Source organism: Rhinopithecus bieti, unplaced genomic scaffold (assembly GCF_001698545.2).
Source record: "Rhinopithecus bieti isolate Rb0 unplaced genomic scaffold, ASM169854v2 scaffold_42532, whole genome shotgun sequence".
Taxonomy (NCBI): Eukaryota; Metazoa; Chordata; class Mammalia; order Primates; family Cercopithecidae; genus Rhinopithecus; species Rhinopithecus bieti.
The window spans coordinates 2,573,073-2,590,731 of NW_016818301.1; the positions used below are offsets into that span (position 1 = coordinate 2,573,073).

Here is a 17,659-nt window from a genome sequence, read left to right on the forward strand (position 1 = left end):
CCGTGCCCGGCCAATTTTTTTTTTTTAAATGAAACAAACAAAAAAGAAATGCAGGGCTGGGCGCGGTGGCTCACACGCCTGTAATCCCAGGACTCTGAAAGGCGGAGGTGGGTAGATCAACTGAGGTCAGGAGTTCGAGACCAGCCTGACCAACATGGAGAAACCCCATGTCTACCAAAAAATACAAAATTAGCCAGGCGTGGTGGTGGGCGCCTGTAATCCCAGCTACTCGGGAGGCTGAGGCAGGAGAATCGCTTGAACCTGGGAGGCGGAGGTTGCGGCGAGCCAAGATGGCGCCACTACACTCCAGCCTGGGCAACAAAAGCAAAACTCTATCTCAAAAAAAAACAAAAGGCACTCATATCTTCTAAAAGATGAGAAAATAAAAGGATAACACCTCTAAGTGTGAGGTGAGAAGCAGAAGCCCAAGAGGAAAGCACAAAGGCCGAGGGTCCACTCCTGGCCCATTCTCTCCCTGCCTTCCCCACGAGCTGGCAAGGTTGGGATGGTCAGGAGAGTGGCAGGTAGAGGCAGAAGAGTGGAGAGTCTTGCATCTTGCTAAGCCAGGGCAGTGCCGAGTGTGAGGGAGAGGGGCTGGGGCATTGAACCCCAAGGCCCTGAGGGACTTTCCCTTCGCTCTCCCTTGGCAGCCAGTGAAGTCCTAGGGTGGGCAGTTAAAGCGTAAAGTGGTTCAAGGGGAGCAATTTGTGTGAGGAAGGAGACTTACCTGAGGGTGTGTGCGGGGGGCGGGGAGGGTGTCATGAGAGCTCCGGGAGAAGCGCATAATTCCCTGAATATAATTTACTTAAAGCAGTTTTTCTTCTTTTCTTTTTTCAAGGAGTCTCACTCTGTCACCCAGGATGCAGTGCAGTGGCGTGATCTCAGCTCACCGCCACCTCCACCTGCTGGGTTTAAGTGATTCTCCTGCCTCAGCCTCCTGAGTAGCTGGCACTACAGGTGCCCACCACTACACAGCACTAATTTTTGTATTTTTAATAGAGACAGGGTTTCACTATGCCGGCCAGGCTAGTCTTGAACTCCTGACCTCAGGTGATTCATCCACCTTAGTCTCCTAAACTGCTGGGATTACAGGTGTGAGCCACTGCACTTGGTCTAAAGCCGCTTTTCCAACAAGGTCAACCAACATTTGAAAAAGGACTGGACGGTCGGGAGTGGTGGCTCATGCCTGGAATCCCAGCACTCTGGGAGGCTGAGGCGGGTCAATCACTTGGGGTCAGGAGTTTGAAACCAGCCTGGTCAACATGGTGAAACCCCATCTCTACTAAAAATACAAAAATTAGGCCAGGCGTGGTGGTGCACGCCCGTAATCCTAGCATTTCGGGATGCCGAGGCGGGCTGATCACCCGATATCAAGAGTCTGAGACCAGCCTGACCAACATGGTGAAACCCTCTCTTCCATTAAAACTACAAAAATTAGCTGGGCGTGGTGGCTGGGGCCTGTAATCCCAGCTACTTGGGAGTCTGAGATAGGAGAATCGCTTGAACTCGAGAAGTGGAGGTTGCAGGGAACCGGGATCATGCCACTGTACTCCAGTCTGGGCGACAGAGTGAGACTCCATCTCAAAAAAGAAAAAGGACTTTAGGCTTTAAAGAAAGCCGTCATGGGGGCACTGTAGTTCTCTTGGAGGAAACTTGTTCCTCAGGCTCTCTTCAGAAAGAAAAGAGGAAGGAAGGAAGGAAGGAAGGAAGGGAGGGAGGGAGGGAGGGAGGGAGGGAAGGAGGGAGGGAGGGAGTGGGTCAGGAAGAACCCTGGCTGGAGCTTCCTAAACCCTGCAATGATGTCAGACCAGGGTTTGGCAAAACAACACGGCTGAGACCAAGCGATGTGGGCCCAGCAGCCTTGAGGACTTTCTGTGTGATAGCGCAGTCCCCAGGCAGTGGAGGGGTGGCAGCGGCGGGGAGAGATTGAGAGGATTCCACAAGAGGCATCTCCCTCTCACTCACGAGGCTTTACCACAGGCCTTCGGTGCCCACTCCCACAACAGCCTCCTGGGGACAGTCCTCAGCATTCTTGCCACCCCACGAGACACTGGGGCAGGGCCTATGGGCTTCTTAGCATCTGCAGTAGTTACCATAATCCCTGCACATGGCTGGCCCTCAGGTGGTGTCTGCTGAATAGTTATGATGTGGTGTCTGGCAAACCCAGGAGGCCTGAGACATCTGAAGCCCACGCGTGACCTGTGGGAGGCCCTAGGAGCCCCAGTCCGGGCTCTTACCCGAGGCATGGCCAGGCAGGGGAAAGCAAGGGGCGTCCAAATGGGCAGATAGACACCTCCCTCACTGAGCAGTCAGTGGCCAAACTTTTTGAAAAAGTGACTCACCCCTCCCGCAGCCCCTGTAAGCAGCCCTCAGTTACTAACTCCCAAGGCAGGCCTGCTCCAGCGGCTACCTGCAGTGGCCATCGCGTTTGTCTGCCTGGTCTCCCTCTTCCCTGCTTCTGGTCATTGCAGACTGATATTCCTTTGGGTAGTCACTCCCCACTCCCTGCCTAGCTCAAGGGGTGGCCAGTCTGTTCTCACCCTGCCCCCACCACCCATTTCCTGCCACAGAGCACTGGTTCAGGGATGGGTGCCTCTATTTGAGCTGGTCTAGTTTTTTTTTTTTTTTGAGACGGAGTCTCGCTCTGTCGCCCGGGCTGGAGTGCAGTGGCCAGATCTCAGCTCACTGCAAGCTCCGCCCCCCGGGTTTACGCCATTCTCCTGCCTCAGCCTCCCGAGTAGCTGGGACTACAGGCGCCCGCCACCTCGCCCGGCTAGCTGTTTGTATTTTTTAGTAGAGACGGTGTTTCACCATGTTAGCCAGGATGGTCTCGATCTCCTGACCTCGTGATCCGCCCGTCTCGGCCTCCCAAAGTGCTGGGATTACAGGCTTGAGCCACTGCGCCCGGCCTGAGCTGGTCTAGTGAGAATGAAACCTGGACTTGTAAACTCTGAGGAAGACAGAGGCCTCTTTCATTCACTTGTTACATGGAGGAGGAAGGAGGGAGGGGTGAAGGCTCACTCTGGCCAGGTTAAGGTATTTCAAGAAAATCAGAAATCCAGATTTTCACATGACATCGGAGTTTCATATATCAGCATCTGGTTCCTATTACTTTAAAATACTTTGAGTGCCAGACTAAAAGCGTCTGTGAGCCAGACTGGGCCCGAGGCTGCCAGGAGCGCCCTCGGCTCTGCAACAGCGCTACCTTCAGCACGGCTATCCAGAGACCCACCCAATCCAGCTGCAGTCTGCTTTCCCCAGCTCCATGCTTGGCCCTTCACTCTGGCCACCCAGGCAAAGTGGGCCTCTCCCCTTTCTCCAGGCAGTGGTCTCCAAGCCCCAGAGGATGCCCCCACCCCAGACACCTCCAGGCACCTGGCCCCTGCTGGCCTATAAGCAACCCAGGCTCATCAGACCTCAGGGATTTTGCTTTGCCTCAATAGTTCTTCCAAAGACCCACATGCTTCACTCACTTCCTTCCTGTTTTTGCTCAAAGGTCACCTTCTCAGGGAGATCTACCCTAGCATACCCTTTAAAAAAGAAACCTGCTGGGCGCGGTGGCTCACGCCTGTAATCCCAGCACCTTGGGAGGCCAAGGCAGGCGGATAACCTGAAGTCAGGAGATTGAGATCAGCCTGGCTAACATGGTGAAACCTCGTTTCTACTAAAAATACAGAAAATTAGCTGGGCGTGGTGGCATGTGCCTGTAATCCCAGTTACTCGGGAGGCTGGGGCAGGAGAATTGCTTGAACCCGGGAGGCAGAGGTTGCAGTGAGCTGAGATTGCACCATTGCACTCCAGCCTGGGCGACAAGAGCAAAACTCTGTCTCAAAAAAAGAAACCCTGGCCGGGCATGATGGTTCAAGCCTGTAATCCCAGCACTTTGGGAGGCTGAGACGGGCGGATCACCAGGGTCAGGAGATCAAGACCATCCTGGCTAACACGGTGAAACCCCATCTCTACTAAAAATTACAAAAAAACCAGCTGGGCGAGGTGGCGGGCGCCTGTAGTCCCAGCTACTCGGGAGGCTGAGGCAGGAGAATGGCGTGAACCCGGGAGGTGGAGCTTGCAGTGAGCCGAGATCGCGCCACCGCACTCCAGCCTGGGCGACAGAGCGAGACTCTGTCTCAAAAAAAAAAAAACCCTGCCCCATACTCAGTACTCCCGTCCCCTTTTCCTGATGTATTTTTCTCCATTGAACTTATTATCTAAAACAGGGGTCAGCAAACTATAGTTTACAGGCCCAATACAGCCTACTGCTTGCTTTTTGTAAATAAAGTTTTATTGGAACACAGTCACGCCCATTTGTTTGTGTAGTATCTATGGCTGCTTTCGGCTATGAGCACGGCTGAATGGTTGTAGCAGAGACCACTGCCCTGCAAGGCCTCAAATACCAACTGGTCCTTTAGAGATAAAGTTCGCCGACCCCTGATTTAAAATACTAGAATGGAGACTCCATGAAGGCAGAGACTTTTTGTCAGTTTTGTTCACTGCCTTATCCTCAACACCAAGTAACAGTACCTGGCACTCGAGGGACTCTCAAGTATCTGCTGAATAAATGGACAAACCAACCAACCAACCAAGTGAGATGACTCCATGTCTTTGTGCATGCTGTTTCCTCAACCCTTCCTCCTTCTCCGAGCATCCTTCATGGCTCGACTCAGAGGTTCTCTCTAACGTGAAGCATTCCTTTCCCCTCCAGCTCCCCCACAAGCAAACAGTCCCTTCTTCCTTTATGCGTCTCTTCTTTTAGCACTCCTCACCCTACACTGAGATGATCTTTCTACCTGCTGTTCTCTAGGAGTTGCTTGGAGACAAGATCTCATCTTATTTGTATCAGAATCACAAATGCTTGCACATCGAGCTCCCAAATGAGTGCTCATTGAACATGTGGGTAGATGAATAAAGGAATGTACCAATGTCCGAGACTAAGAGAATGACCTGGTGTTTTCGGGTCATACTATCTACTTCCTGAAGGTGGCGAAGAGAGACAGGTGGCTCAGAGGATCAACAGCCACCTCTACAAAGTGCTCTGAGCTCCTAAAAGCTCTGGAAAAACAGGCTGGGTGTGGTGGCTCATGCCTATAATCCCAGCACTTTGGGAGGCTGAGGTGGGCGGATCATGAGGTCAGGAGTTCGAGACCAGTCTGGCCACCATGGTGATACCCTGTCTCTACTAAAAATACAAAAAATTAGCCGGGTGTGGTAGTGTGCGCCTGTAGTCCCTGCTACTTGGGAGGCTGAGGCAAGAGAATCGCGTGAACCTGGGAGCCAGAGGCTGCAATAAGCCAAGATCACACCATTGCATTCTAGCCCGGGTGACAGTGAGACTCCGTCTCAAAAAAAAAAAAGCTCTGGAAAAACCAAGAGACCTTGCTTACTGGCTACCTGGTGCTCCCCAAGATATCTCCTACACCAGCTACCCCTGGGCCCGACACCCCCTACACTGGCTGCCCTGTGGCAACCCCCTGTCAATCCATACCTCATACTCAATGGCGAGGTCTGTGTGGTCATCAATATCCACCTTGGCCATCACCACCTTCCCGTGCTGTTTGGCCACCATCTTCTCTAACCTCGGCCCCAGGATCTTGCAGGGCCCACACCACCTCAAAAGGTGAGAAAGGAAGCGTCCAGTCAGTCAAAAGACCGCTCAGCATCCCCTACTGGCTTCCCAGACCTGCATCTTTCCAAGGAATATTTTACCCTTATTATCTCTGTCTACCATGTTTAAAAATTAACACAGGCCGGACGCGGTGGCTCATGCCTGTAATCCTAGCACTTTGGGAGGTCCAGGCGGGCGGACCACAAGGTCAGGAGATCGAGACCATCCTGGCTAATACGGTGAAACCCCGTCTCTACTAAAAATACAAAAAATCAGCCAGGCATGGTGGCAGGCACCTGTAGTCCCAGCTACTCGGGAGGCTGAGGCAGGAAAATGGCGTGAACCCGGGAGGTGGAGCTTGCAGTGAGCCGAGATTGTGCCACTGCACTCCAGCCTGGGCAACAGAGTGAGACTCCGTCTCACAAAATAAAATATAATAATAATAATAATAAAATAAAAATTAACAAACCAAATGGTAATGCCAGGAGATTCTGCACATGGGAAATCTTCACAGATCCCAGACTTCTAAAACACAGGCCTCATCAGAAGACTCTTAGAATAAAAGGGACTTATTTCAGTATATTTCAGATAAATATACTGTCATATAAAAGAACATGGGATTGGAAGTTAAAAGGTTCAAACAGAGGCTCCTCACCAACCAGCTGATTATTCTGGGGCCCTATTTTCTTCACCTGAAAAAGAGAGATTATGGCTCTCAAAGCTATCAGGAGAGATCAACTAAGACAATGTGGGTAAGCATGCGTTGGAAGCTGCGGGGTTATTTCAAACACCATGTGGACTCAGAACTAAAAGGAGGGGAACCAATGGCCAGGAGTGTCTATAACGCGCCAGTCCCTGGACAAGCACTTTTTCTGCTCTTACCAAACACACCCCTCAACTCTGCAAAGAGAATGCACCTTCCAAAGAAATTGAAGGCCATATGAGTTAAGAAACCTGTGCAAGATTAGAGAAGCACATCCAGGATCGATCATAACCCAAAGCTGTGTTGAAAATGTTTTCTTTGCCCAGGTGCGGTGACCCACGCTTATAATTCCAGCACTTTGGGAGGCCGAGGCAGGCGGATCACCTGAGGTCAGGAGTTCGAGACCAGCCTGGCCAACAACATGGTAAAACCTCGTCTCTACCAAAAATACAAAAATTAGTCAGGAGTGGTGGTGCGCGCCTGTAATCCCAGCTACTAGGAAGGCTGAGGCAGGAGAATCGCTTGAACCTGGGAGGTGGAGGTTGAAGTGAGCTGAGATTATGCCACTGCACTCCAGCCTGGGCGACAGAGATTCTGTCTCAAAAAAAAAAAGAAAGTGTTTTCTTTCACCCACAGGCTACTCTGTGATCCCACAGCGCCTGAATTGACCACCATCACTGCCCTGATCACAGGTTCCCCTCTCGCTGGGGAAGCTCATCCAGGACAGGCCTGGTGCTGTCATCTCTGTGTATGTGGCACCAAGGACAGTGCCTGGCAATGAATGAACAACTCACACCCCACTTCCTTACCAAACAAAATGAGGCATTGTGCATTTCGGAAGCCCTCTCTGGAACGCTCACTATACCAGCAGGCCAAAACAGTTCCACCTTTCACAAACCCCTGGCTGACAACTGCTATTTTATTCTCATTACTTACTTGTCTATTTTTGAGATGGAGTCTCACTCTGTTGCCCAGGCTGGAGTGCAACGGCACGATCTTGGCTCACTGCAAGCTCCGCCTCCTGGATTCAAGTAATTCTCCTGCCTCAGCCTCCTGAGCAGTAGGTGTGGTTGTGCACACCACACCCAGTCAGGCCTGAGGGTTTTAAATGCAGAAAATAGGCTGGGAGTAATGGTTCACACCTGTAATCCCAGCACTTTGGGTGGCCGAGGTGGTGGGGGTGGGGGTCACCTGTAGTCAGGAGTTCAAGAGACCAGCCTGGCCGATATGGCGAAACCCCATCTCTACCAAAAATACAAAAAAAATTATCTGGGTGTGATGGCAGGCACTAGTAGTCCCAATTACTTGGGAGGCTGAGGCAGAAGAATCGTCTTAACTCGGGAGGCGGAGGTTGCAGTGAGCTGATCGAGCCACTGCAGTCCAGCCTGGGTGAATGAGACTCTGTCTCAAAAACAAAAAAAGAAAAAAACCCCTCAGGCCTGGCGCAGTGGTTCACGCCTGTAATACCAGCACTTTGGGAGGCCAAGGTGGGAAGATTGCTTGAGATCAGGAGGTAGAGACTGCAGTGAGTCGTGATCACACTACTGCAGTCTACATTCTAGCCTGGGTGACAGAGTGAGACCTTGTCTCTAAAAGAAGAAAAACAAAAACAACTCATAACACCTAAAAACCCAGTGTACAAGACCTTATCTCCTATTACAAGTGAAGAAGGGAGCACAAAGATATCAAGCGGCCTGCCCAAGGCCACAGGGTGAGTCAGAGAAACAACTGGAAAGATGGCAGAACAATCTGTCAGAGACCTGATCAGAAGGCCCTTCAATTTCTTTTCTTCCTTCCTTTCTTTCTTTTTTTTTTTGAGATGGAATTTCCCTCTGTCACCCAGGCTGGAGTGCAATGGTGCGATCTCAGCTCACTGCAACCTCCACCTCCCAGGTTCAAGTGATTCTCCTGCCTCAGCCTCTTGAGTAGCTGCGATTACAGGTGCCCGCCACCGGGCCCAGCTAATTTTCGTATTTTTAGTAGAGACGGGGTTTCGCCATGTTAGCCAGGCAGGTCTCGAACTCCTGACCTCAGGTAATCCACCCGCCTTGGCCCCTGAGAGTACTGGGATTATAGGTGTGAGCCACTGTGCCCAACCTGAAGGCCCCTGAATTTTTAACTTATGCTACACTGGTTTCTCCCAGGATGCCTCATTCAGAGGGCTTTGTCCAGTTTTTGTGTAGTTGGGTGTCTAGCCAGGCCCCAAAGGTCTAGAAATGAAAAAGGCCAGGCTAAAATCAGAAGGCCAGAGGGACTTAAATATCACTAAAGCAAACTCAGACAGCACTGAAAGGAAACTCCTTCCTATGCCCCATATGCTTGGGCACCACGATAATGACACTAACCTTTTTTTTTTTTTTTTTTGAGACGGAGTTTCGCTTTTTTTGCCCAGGCTGGAGTGCAATGCCCAGGCTGGAGTGCAATGGCATGATCTCGGCACACTGCAACCTCTGCCTCCTAGGTTCAAGTGATTTTCCTGCCTCAGCCTCCCAAGTAGCTGGGATTACAGGTGTGCACCACCATGCCTGGCTAATTTTGTATTTTTAGTAGAGATGGGGTTTCACCATGTTGGCCAGGCTGGTCTCGAACTCCTGACCTCAGGTGATCTGCCTGCCTCAGCCTCCCAAAGTGCTGGGACTACAGGTGTGAGCCACCGCGCCTGGCCGACACTGATAACTTTTTGCCAGCCCTTCTTGCAGTTTTCATGGCAAGGTGACAGTCATATTTTTCCAACTCTGGTCCACGCTGAAGATGATGCTGAGCTTTCTGGGCATTAAGAAACAGAACATGTGTTTCCCAGCACTAACTGCAGTCAGCTTTGCAGACTGTTCACTCATCTGTCTTCTATTAGACTGTACTCCCCTTGAGGGCAGGGACTGGGCCTGACCAGTCTGTATATTGAGTCTACATATGAGCAGCATAGAACATAGCAGACATTCAATAAATACTTGAACAAGTAGAACCCTAGTCTTCTGTGGACCCCCAATACTCACTGTGCGTGGAAATCCACAACCACTGGTGTCTCACTGTTGACCACTCGGTCTTGAAAGTCAGGTCCATCCTGGATATTAAAGGTGGTCAAGGAGATCCTGGTGGTGTATATTGTTCGGCCTGGGTTGGGTGTTATAGTCAGGCCACCAGGACTGCATTGTGGGGTCTGCAGGGTTCTGGAAGTGAGGGGTGGCCACCGACCCTGAGAGGGCTTCCCGGAGATGACGGAGGCCAGGAACCTCCTTAGGAGAAGTCGCTGAGCCATCTGTGAGGGAAGAGGCAGAAGAATTGGGGCATACAAAAGGAAGTTGACACACTAGAAAAATAAAGAGATTTGGGAAGTACTCGGGGCTCAAGAAGAGGCAGAGTGGGAAGCAAAATGCAAGGAAATAATATGTAAGATTTGTAGCGTAGAAGTGAGGACGCTGAGAATCAAGGGAAAGGAATAGCTAGGCAAACCAGAAGGACAGGAAAATTGGCTTCACAACCAAAAAGAAATCGGGATTTAGATTATAACAGAAGAACGGGAGGGAGAAACCAACATTTAATAATTTATGTAAGGACCAAGTACCTTACATATATTATTGATCTTCCTACAGCAACTCTGAGGAAGTTGCTATTGTACTGCCCACATTGCAAGTAAGGAAAGGCATCCGAGGCTCAAGTAAGTTAAGTGACATGCCCAAAGTAACCCCACTATTAAATGACAGCCAACACTGGAACCCAGGGTCGTCTGAAAAGATGAAACGCAACAATTGAAGGAGGAACTAAGAGTATGATAGGAACCAAAAACGAAGAGACATGTACTGGAGGGAACTAATAAAGAAGGGACATGAATGGAGGGAACTGGGAAAAATCGGACGCCACCAGGGACCCCGGCTCTCCGGCGAGCCAGGTCCCCCCGCCCGGCCGCCCGGCCGCCAGCCTGCGCAGGAACGCGGTCGCGGCATGCCTCAGTCACTACACCACTTCGAGCCAGCCCCACAGGGCTCCTACCTCCCTGCAACGCGAGCGGAGGGATGCACAGCTTAGCCCTCCCTGCCTGTCAAGGGCACTCCTGTCGTCACTTCCTCAGGGAGGCGGACATTAACGTCACTTCCGGGGACGGGCAGGCGGAACACCGTCCCTCTCGAATTTTTTTTTTTTTGAGACGGAGTCTCGCTCTGTCCCCAGGCTGGGGTGCGGTGGCGCGATCTCGGCTGACTGCAACCTCCGCCTCCCGGGTTCAAGCGATTCTCCTGCCTTGGCCTCCCGAGTAGCCGGGACTAGAGGCGCACGCCACCACGCCCAGCTAATTTTTGTATTTTTAGTAAAGACGGGGTTTCACCATATTGGCCAGGATGCTCTCCATCTCTTGACTTCGTGATCCGCCCGCCTCGGCCTCCCAAAGTGTTGGGATTACCGGCCTGAGCCACAGCGCCAGACCGATCCCTCTCTAATTTGAGGAGCGTCTGAGATTTTCCGCCAATGGGAATGGCGGGAGGAGGCACAGCTGAAAGGGCAGGGCCTCAGCTAGGGACCGGAAGCAATGGGCAGGTCGACGGGGGAGGGATTGAAAGAGGCTGGCAGGCCCTGGTCGGAAAGAAGGCTGGCGCGGGGCGGAACCGGAAGGGGTGGGCGGGCCCTAAAGGAGGGACCGGAAGAGGAGGTGATGGCGCAGGGGTAGCAATGGAGGGTACTTAAGGGAGAAAAGGCAGTTGAGAGGTCCCCGTGGTTTTTGATTTTGTTAACTCCTGTTGCTTGATTTTAATTATATTTATTTATTGGTTAATGACAGAGTCTCGCTCCCCTAGGCTGGAGTTGCAGTGGCGCGATCTCGGCTCACTGCAACATCCAACTCCCGGGTTCAAATGATTCCTCTGCCTCAGCCTGCCAGGTAGCTGAGATTACAGGCGCGCGCCATCACGCCGGGCTAATTTTTGTATTTTTAATAAAGATGGAGTTTCGCCATGTTGGCCAGGCTAGTCTGGAACTCCTGAGCTCAAGTGATCCGCCCGCTTCAGCTTCCCAAAGTGCTGGGATTACAGGCGTGAGTCACTTTGCCTGGCCTCCTGTTTATAACTGGCGCCGTCCACTTCCTACAGATGTTGACAGGTTCTGTTTCTTCATTTAATAAGTAAAGCTAAGCTCCTCAAAGGCATGGTGCCCTTTATATGTAAAAGAACTCACCCCGGATTTGAGGGGTCATCCTTAAATGGCCCTCGTCTGTGTCCACCTAAAGGAAAACAAATAAAAACTGAGGCGAGCTTAATTTAAGCAGGGAGTTTAATTTGGGTCAAGTTCGAAGACTGCAACTTGGAGCAGAGATTCAAGTTGTCCTGAATATACACTTGGATTAGCAGCAACTGAAAGAGCGTTTTTAAAGGAAAAGAACAGGCAGTTTCTCAATTGTCGATCAAGAATTTTTTCTTTTTTTGAGACGGAGTCTCACTCTTGTTGTCCAGGCTGGAGTGCAGTGGCGCGATCTCGGCTCACTGCAACCTCTGCCTCCTGGGTTCAAGGGATTCTTCTCCCTAAGCCTCCCTAGTAGTTGGGACTACAGGCGTGCCTCACCATGCCCAGCTAATTTTTGTATTTTTAATAGAGACGGAGTTTCACCATGTTGGCCAGGATGGTCTCCATCTATTGACCTCATGATCCGCCCACGTAGGCCTCCCAAAGTTCTGGGATTACAGGCCTGAGCTACCTCGGCTGGCCTCTTTTTTTTTTTTTTTTTTTTTTGAGAGATGGAGTCTTGCTCTGTAGCCAGGCTTCAGTGCGGTGGCATGATCTTGGCTCACTGCAACCTCTACCTCCTGGGTTCAAGCGATTCTCCTGCCTCAGCCCCCCAAGTAGTTGGGACTACAGGCGAGCACCACCACACCTGGCTAATTTTTTATATTTTTGGTACAGACCGGGTTTCACCATGTTGGCCAGGCTGGTCTCGAACTCCTGACCTTAAGTGATTGCTCACCTCGGCTTCCCAAAGTGCTGGGATAACAGGCATAAGCCACCGTGCCCAGCCGCCCTGCCCATTTTTGAGTCTGCTTTTCTGTGTCTCTAGCACTTTCTCTTCCACAGTTACCTATCAGTCCTATTCAGCACTTCCACAGTATTTTGTAGAGAGCCAATTTTCCTGCCTAATTCACATTCTGAATTTCAAAGGAGGACCAGTCCTGTTTGTCCTTTTCCCACAGTCACTTCACCCTGATCAGCCTCAGGTTTCTCATCTGAGCAATGGGAAGAATAATGCCTTTCTCATAGTTGGGCTGTGGGTTGCAGTAGAGACAGAATCCATGTCATTGCTGCCTGATGACTCATGCAGGGAAAGCCTGTGAGACACATAGGGAAGGCTGAGCTCTTGGCGCCCTACAAAGGGGCTCTCAGCTACATGATGGCTCCTCTGTCCAGCTAGAGCTGAACAGGCCTGGGTCTGGCTTAGTCACGAGCAGGCTCAGGGCACAGCTGTGAGGCAAAGGGAAGGAAGCCAGGACTGGCAGCCTGGGCTAAGGGTAAAACTTCTACCTGTTACCAATATTTATTGCAGTGGTTTTCAAACTGCAGGATGTGGACATCAGTGGGTTTGCAAAATTAATTTAGTGGGTGGTAATCAACTTTTTAAAAAAACAAACATGGGGCCAGGCGTGGCTGCTCACACCTGTAATCCCAGCACTTTGGGAGACCAAGGCGGGCAGTTCACTTGAGGTCAGGAGTTCGAGACCAGCCTGACCAACATGGTGAAACGCCATCTCTACTAAAAATACAAAGATTAGCCGAGTGTGGTGGTACACGCCTGTAGTCCCAGCTACTCGGGAGGCTGAGGCGGGAGAATTGCTTGAACCCAGGAGGCAGAGGCTGCAGTGAGCTGAGATCATGCCACTGCACTCCAGCCTGGGCTGCAGAGTGAGACTCCACCTAAAAAAAAAAAAAAAAATTAAAGAGAAAGCAGCAGATGTCACATATTTAGGCATCAGTAAATTATTTGCTGCAGCATCTCATATCCTTATTGGAACAAATGGCTCAGTCACCCTTCAGGAACTGGGTAGGCAAGATGTGTGTAACAGGATTTGATATTATGAGTTCGATCCTATCAGAGATTTTTTTAAAAAAAGTTTTGAAAAAGGCAGGGTGGGATGACAGGATCCAAATTCTGGTTTACCTGTAATCTGTATGCAATCCAACATCCTGGTTAGGGAGAAACCTTTAATTTAGAAGTTTCAGCCTCATTCAAGTTATCCCAAGTATTATTGTTAGAAATACATTTTTGGTGCTGCAAAAGAAATAGCACTCGAACATAAATTTTCTCAGCAAGGCAATTTTACTTCTATAGAAGGGTGCATCTCGTGGATGGAGCAATGGCAAGAGCACACCTGAACAAGGGAGGGGAAGGGGTTCTTATCCCTGATGCAGGTAGCCCCTACTGCTGTGTTGGTCCCTTATTGGCTAGGGTTGGACCACACAGTCTAAGCTAATTCTGATTGGCTATTTTAAAGAGGGCAGGGGTATAAGCCAGACTGGTGGGGTGAGCAGTTTCGACAGGAAAGATGGTTCCGGACCAGGTGACTAAAGGTCACTCAGGTCAGAGCAGGTGATAGAAGCTAGAAGGGGATTGTTTACTGAAACTAGGGGCAAGAAGACATAAAGAATGAGGAAGTTACTTTAAAATGAAGAACAAAGAACAGGGGAGCTGAACACACTGATACATTGGTTCTTTGGAGAGGCTCTCAGAACTCATTGTACTTAACAATTTACAGGCTAAAACCTTTGAAGAGGAATTTATTATATCCTACATTTTCCCCCCTTTCAATTTTCATAGTACTTCCTCTTCAAACCTTTTTTTAACATGTCTTGGCTTTGCTGCTCAACTTAATCCTCTAAAAGAAAAAGCTGATGTGAATAAGGCGGAGGAGAGAGGTAAGGGAGGTTTTAGTAAACGCTGCTTCTATAAGTCTTTGCACTAGCCCATGGATGCATAGTATGACACAACACCCAACAAGAATGAGTACACCCATTATGGCTGCAAGAGAAGTAAGAATTGAGGCTATGATTTCTTTCCATTTACCGAACCACCTTTCTAGCCACCCTGAGAAAGGGTTATCGACTCCAGAATTTTAGCTAGTTCATTGGATAAAGCGGTAAGTCTTTGTAAGGCCCTTGTTATGCTCCCAGTTGGGGCAGTCTTGTTTGGGATAAAGGTACAACACTGAGTTTTAATCATAACACAAACACCTCCTTTTTCAGCTAATATACCTAGGGCCATTCTGTTTTCCCAGGCCATCTGGCTAGTGGGTCCCAATTATTCTGCTATCCCTTTGACAGCATCCCTGGCGTAATTAATAAACCACTGCTGATTATAATAGATGGAATTTATCCAATCTACGTTTTTATTGTCACCCACGAAAATATTGACTTAAATCCTGCAGCTATTTGATCTCGGGCTTTAAATTCATCTGGTACTCCTCATGGAACTCCAATAGCATTTATATAAACATGGGGGTCAAAGGACCCATGTGGGGCACTTCTCTTATGATTTTCTTTTTTTATCGTGTTGATGGATTGCTAGGGTGAAAGGGATGGCCAGTTGGACTACAGTACGAGTACTACTATAATTACTTGGCAGAGTACCCAGCAATAGTCCCCTGCAATACCACCACACATCTGCTCGGGGATGAACAAGGGCAGACTGATTGGCAAGCTCTTGAAAAGGCTTGGTTTCACTGCACCCTGTTAAGTCTCCAAGGGATGCTAACTTTTCCCCCTGCCATGAAAGGCACGAGCTGAAGTTAATATCAAGGGCCGGAGGCCAAATGGCCCTTGGGGGCTGATCTGCAGGGCTCTTGACCTCAGGGAACAGCAGTGAGTCTTGCATGATTCATCGCCCCAGGCTGTGGAGCTCTGGAAGACAGCTACCATACAGCTCATGCCTGGTCCGTGAGAGGACCACCCACGGGGAAAGGGAACAGTTTGGGTCTCGGGCCTGCCTGTCGCACAAGCATAACAGTTGTTTTTGTTTAGTGTGTGAACAGAATATTTAATCAATTCCAGCCAAGCATTTGCTTCCTGATACCCTGTTTCAATTGCTATAGTTTGTTTTAAATCTCTAACCTCTACAACAACTACTTTGGTTTTATCATTGGGTATATGACAAGAGAAGGTTTAGTTAGCGGAGAACTTAGGAGAGGGAGAAGGGGGTGCAGGAGGCGAGGAGGCAATGAAGTGCGTTTCAAAGGATCCTATGTGGTCCTTCCCTGAGACTTCTGCTCCTATACAGTAGAAATGGCTTAATGAAGGGAAAAAACTCTAGGGAGGAGAGATGGTCATCTGTACTGGATTACATTGGCTCAGCTGACAATGGGGAGGGGTAACTCCTTTAGTAAAATGGTTTTAAGAAACTGCAGGTACTCATTGGGGCGGTCCATTCTCGCTCTTCAGTATTTTGTAGAGCATTGGATCAACTTCAGGCGAGAAGCTCTGCTCTAAGAGGACAAGATTCCCAGTTTATACTGGAATCTTCGTCAAACTCTTCCCAAACGAACTCATCCCAGTTAACAGATTTCCAGTCTGAGGAGAGCTAGGAAGGACAAAGATACTTTTCTGAAGTGGAGAGTTGCCTTTGGTTTGGGAAATCTCCACAGGGCATCACAAGGCAAGCATCAAAAGTTAATCGTTTGGGGTGAACTTGACCTAGTTACATTAATAACGAGAGGACTAGCAGTAGAAGGGGAAAAGAAAGAGATGCAATCTAAGAGGATCAAACCTGTTTTAGCTTTAGCTTGGCTGGAGTTGGCCCTGGAATAGTGTCCATGATTCTGAAGGGGATGGTGCTCTTTTGACCCAGGTGTGATGAGTCCATCCTCTTTTTGCTGTTCGAACTGCAGTCTCAGTAGTTAGAAGCACTAGGTAGGATCCTCCCCAAGCCGGTTTGAGTTTTCCTTCCCTCCATCTTTTGACAAGGACGTGGTCCTAAGGCTGATGTTGGTGTCCTGGAAACTCTAGGAGTGGCACTTGTGCTAAAATACCTTTAGTTCTGAGGGAAGAGAAAGTGGAAGATAAACCAAATATCTAATTTGTGAGAAACTGATCTTTTGTTTTGAACGTGGGAATGTCAGCAGTGGAGTGCAAACAGGGCAACCCATGCAACATTTCATAAGGGGCTAAGCCAACATCTCTCCGAGGAGCAGTTTGGATTCTCAACAGGGCAATGGGAAGACATCTAGCCCATGGCAACCGAGTCTCTAAGACTAATTTGGTTAGGTGGCTTTTTTATAGTTTGTTCTTTCCACTCTTCCTGATAAAGGTGGGTGCCAGGGAGTATGATATTCCCATGTTATATCCAGTACCTGGGCTAATTTCTTAATGACATGTTCAGTGAAATGAGTCCTATTATCTGAATTAATGTCTTCTATTAAACTAAACTTGGGTATAATATTTTCAACTAATGCCTTGACTACATTATTAGCAGTTGTACTTGAAAAGGAAATAGCTTCTACCCAATGAGTAAGGTGATCTACTATTACTAATAACTACTTTAGACGATCAGTTGGAGGCATCTCTGTGTAATCAATGTGGGTACTTTGGAATGGCCTTAAGCCTGGACTCCTTCCCCCAAGGGGTAATCTTTTTATAGTCTGTTTATTGGTTTTCTTACATATTAAGCAATTGTTTGGCCAGGGTATAAATTCCTATGCACCTATAAACTCTGAGGACTGCGTCACACACAGCTTGGGGCCCCCAATGGGTCCCTTGATGCAGCTGGAACAAGATTTCCCTCATAAGGGGGTTTGGATAATGTTTCTCTCTGGTCTGGCAATATCCATTTTCCTTCTGAATTCTCTTTAGCATCTATTTTTATTAGTTTTTAGGCCAAAGAAAGCCAAACACCATTTTGTATTTGACAATGCTTACTGTATGATTTTATACCAGATAAGCTACATTTCACCTTTATATTAGTGTGCTATTAATGTTAAACTCAATTTTAATAAAACCTTGTAGACACAGTTATCCAATTTTATTTTATTTTTATTATTATTTTTTGAGACGGAGTCTCACTCTGTCACCCAGGCTGGAGTGCAGTGGTGAGATCTCAGCTCACTGCAGCCTCTGCCTCCCAGGTTCAAGTGACTCTCCTGCCTCAGCCTCCCGAGTAGCTGGGACTACAGGTGCGTACCACCACACCTGGCTAATTTTTTTGTATTGTTAGTAGAGATGGGGTTTCACTATGTTGGCCAGGCTGGTCTCAAACTCCTGACCTCATGATCTGTCCGCCTCAGCCTCTCAAAGTGCTGGAATTACAGGCTTGAGCCACCGTGCCCGGCCAATTTTAATGTCTGACTATAAGGTAAGTTTTTTTTTTTTTTTTTTTTTTTTTTTTTTTTTTTTTTTTT

The 17,659-nt window shown here is 49.0% G+C and overlaps 1 protein-coding gene across 1 annotated transcript in view; it reads right to left on the bottom strand.

Moving 5' to 3' along the window:
* Nucleotides 1–10,803, bottom strand: part of TXN2 (thioredoxin 2) — an 18,046-nt gene extending 7,243 nt beyond the window's left edge. Inside the window, exons 1-3 of the mRNA XM_017856894.1 lie at nucleotides 10,293–10,803; nucleotides 9,299–9,561; nucleotides 5,483–5,606 (exon numbers count right to left, since the gene is read on the bottom strand). Coding sequence (XP_017712383.1) covers nucleotides 5,483–5,606; nucleotides 9,299–9,561 — 387 coding nt within the window. The 5' untranslated portion in view covers nucleotides 10,293–10,803. The remainder of the gene's footprint in view (nucleotides 1–5,482; nucleotides 5,607–9,298; nucleotides 9,562–10,292) is intronic.
* Nucleotides 10,804–17,659: the final 6,856 nt, after the last annotated feature.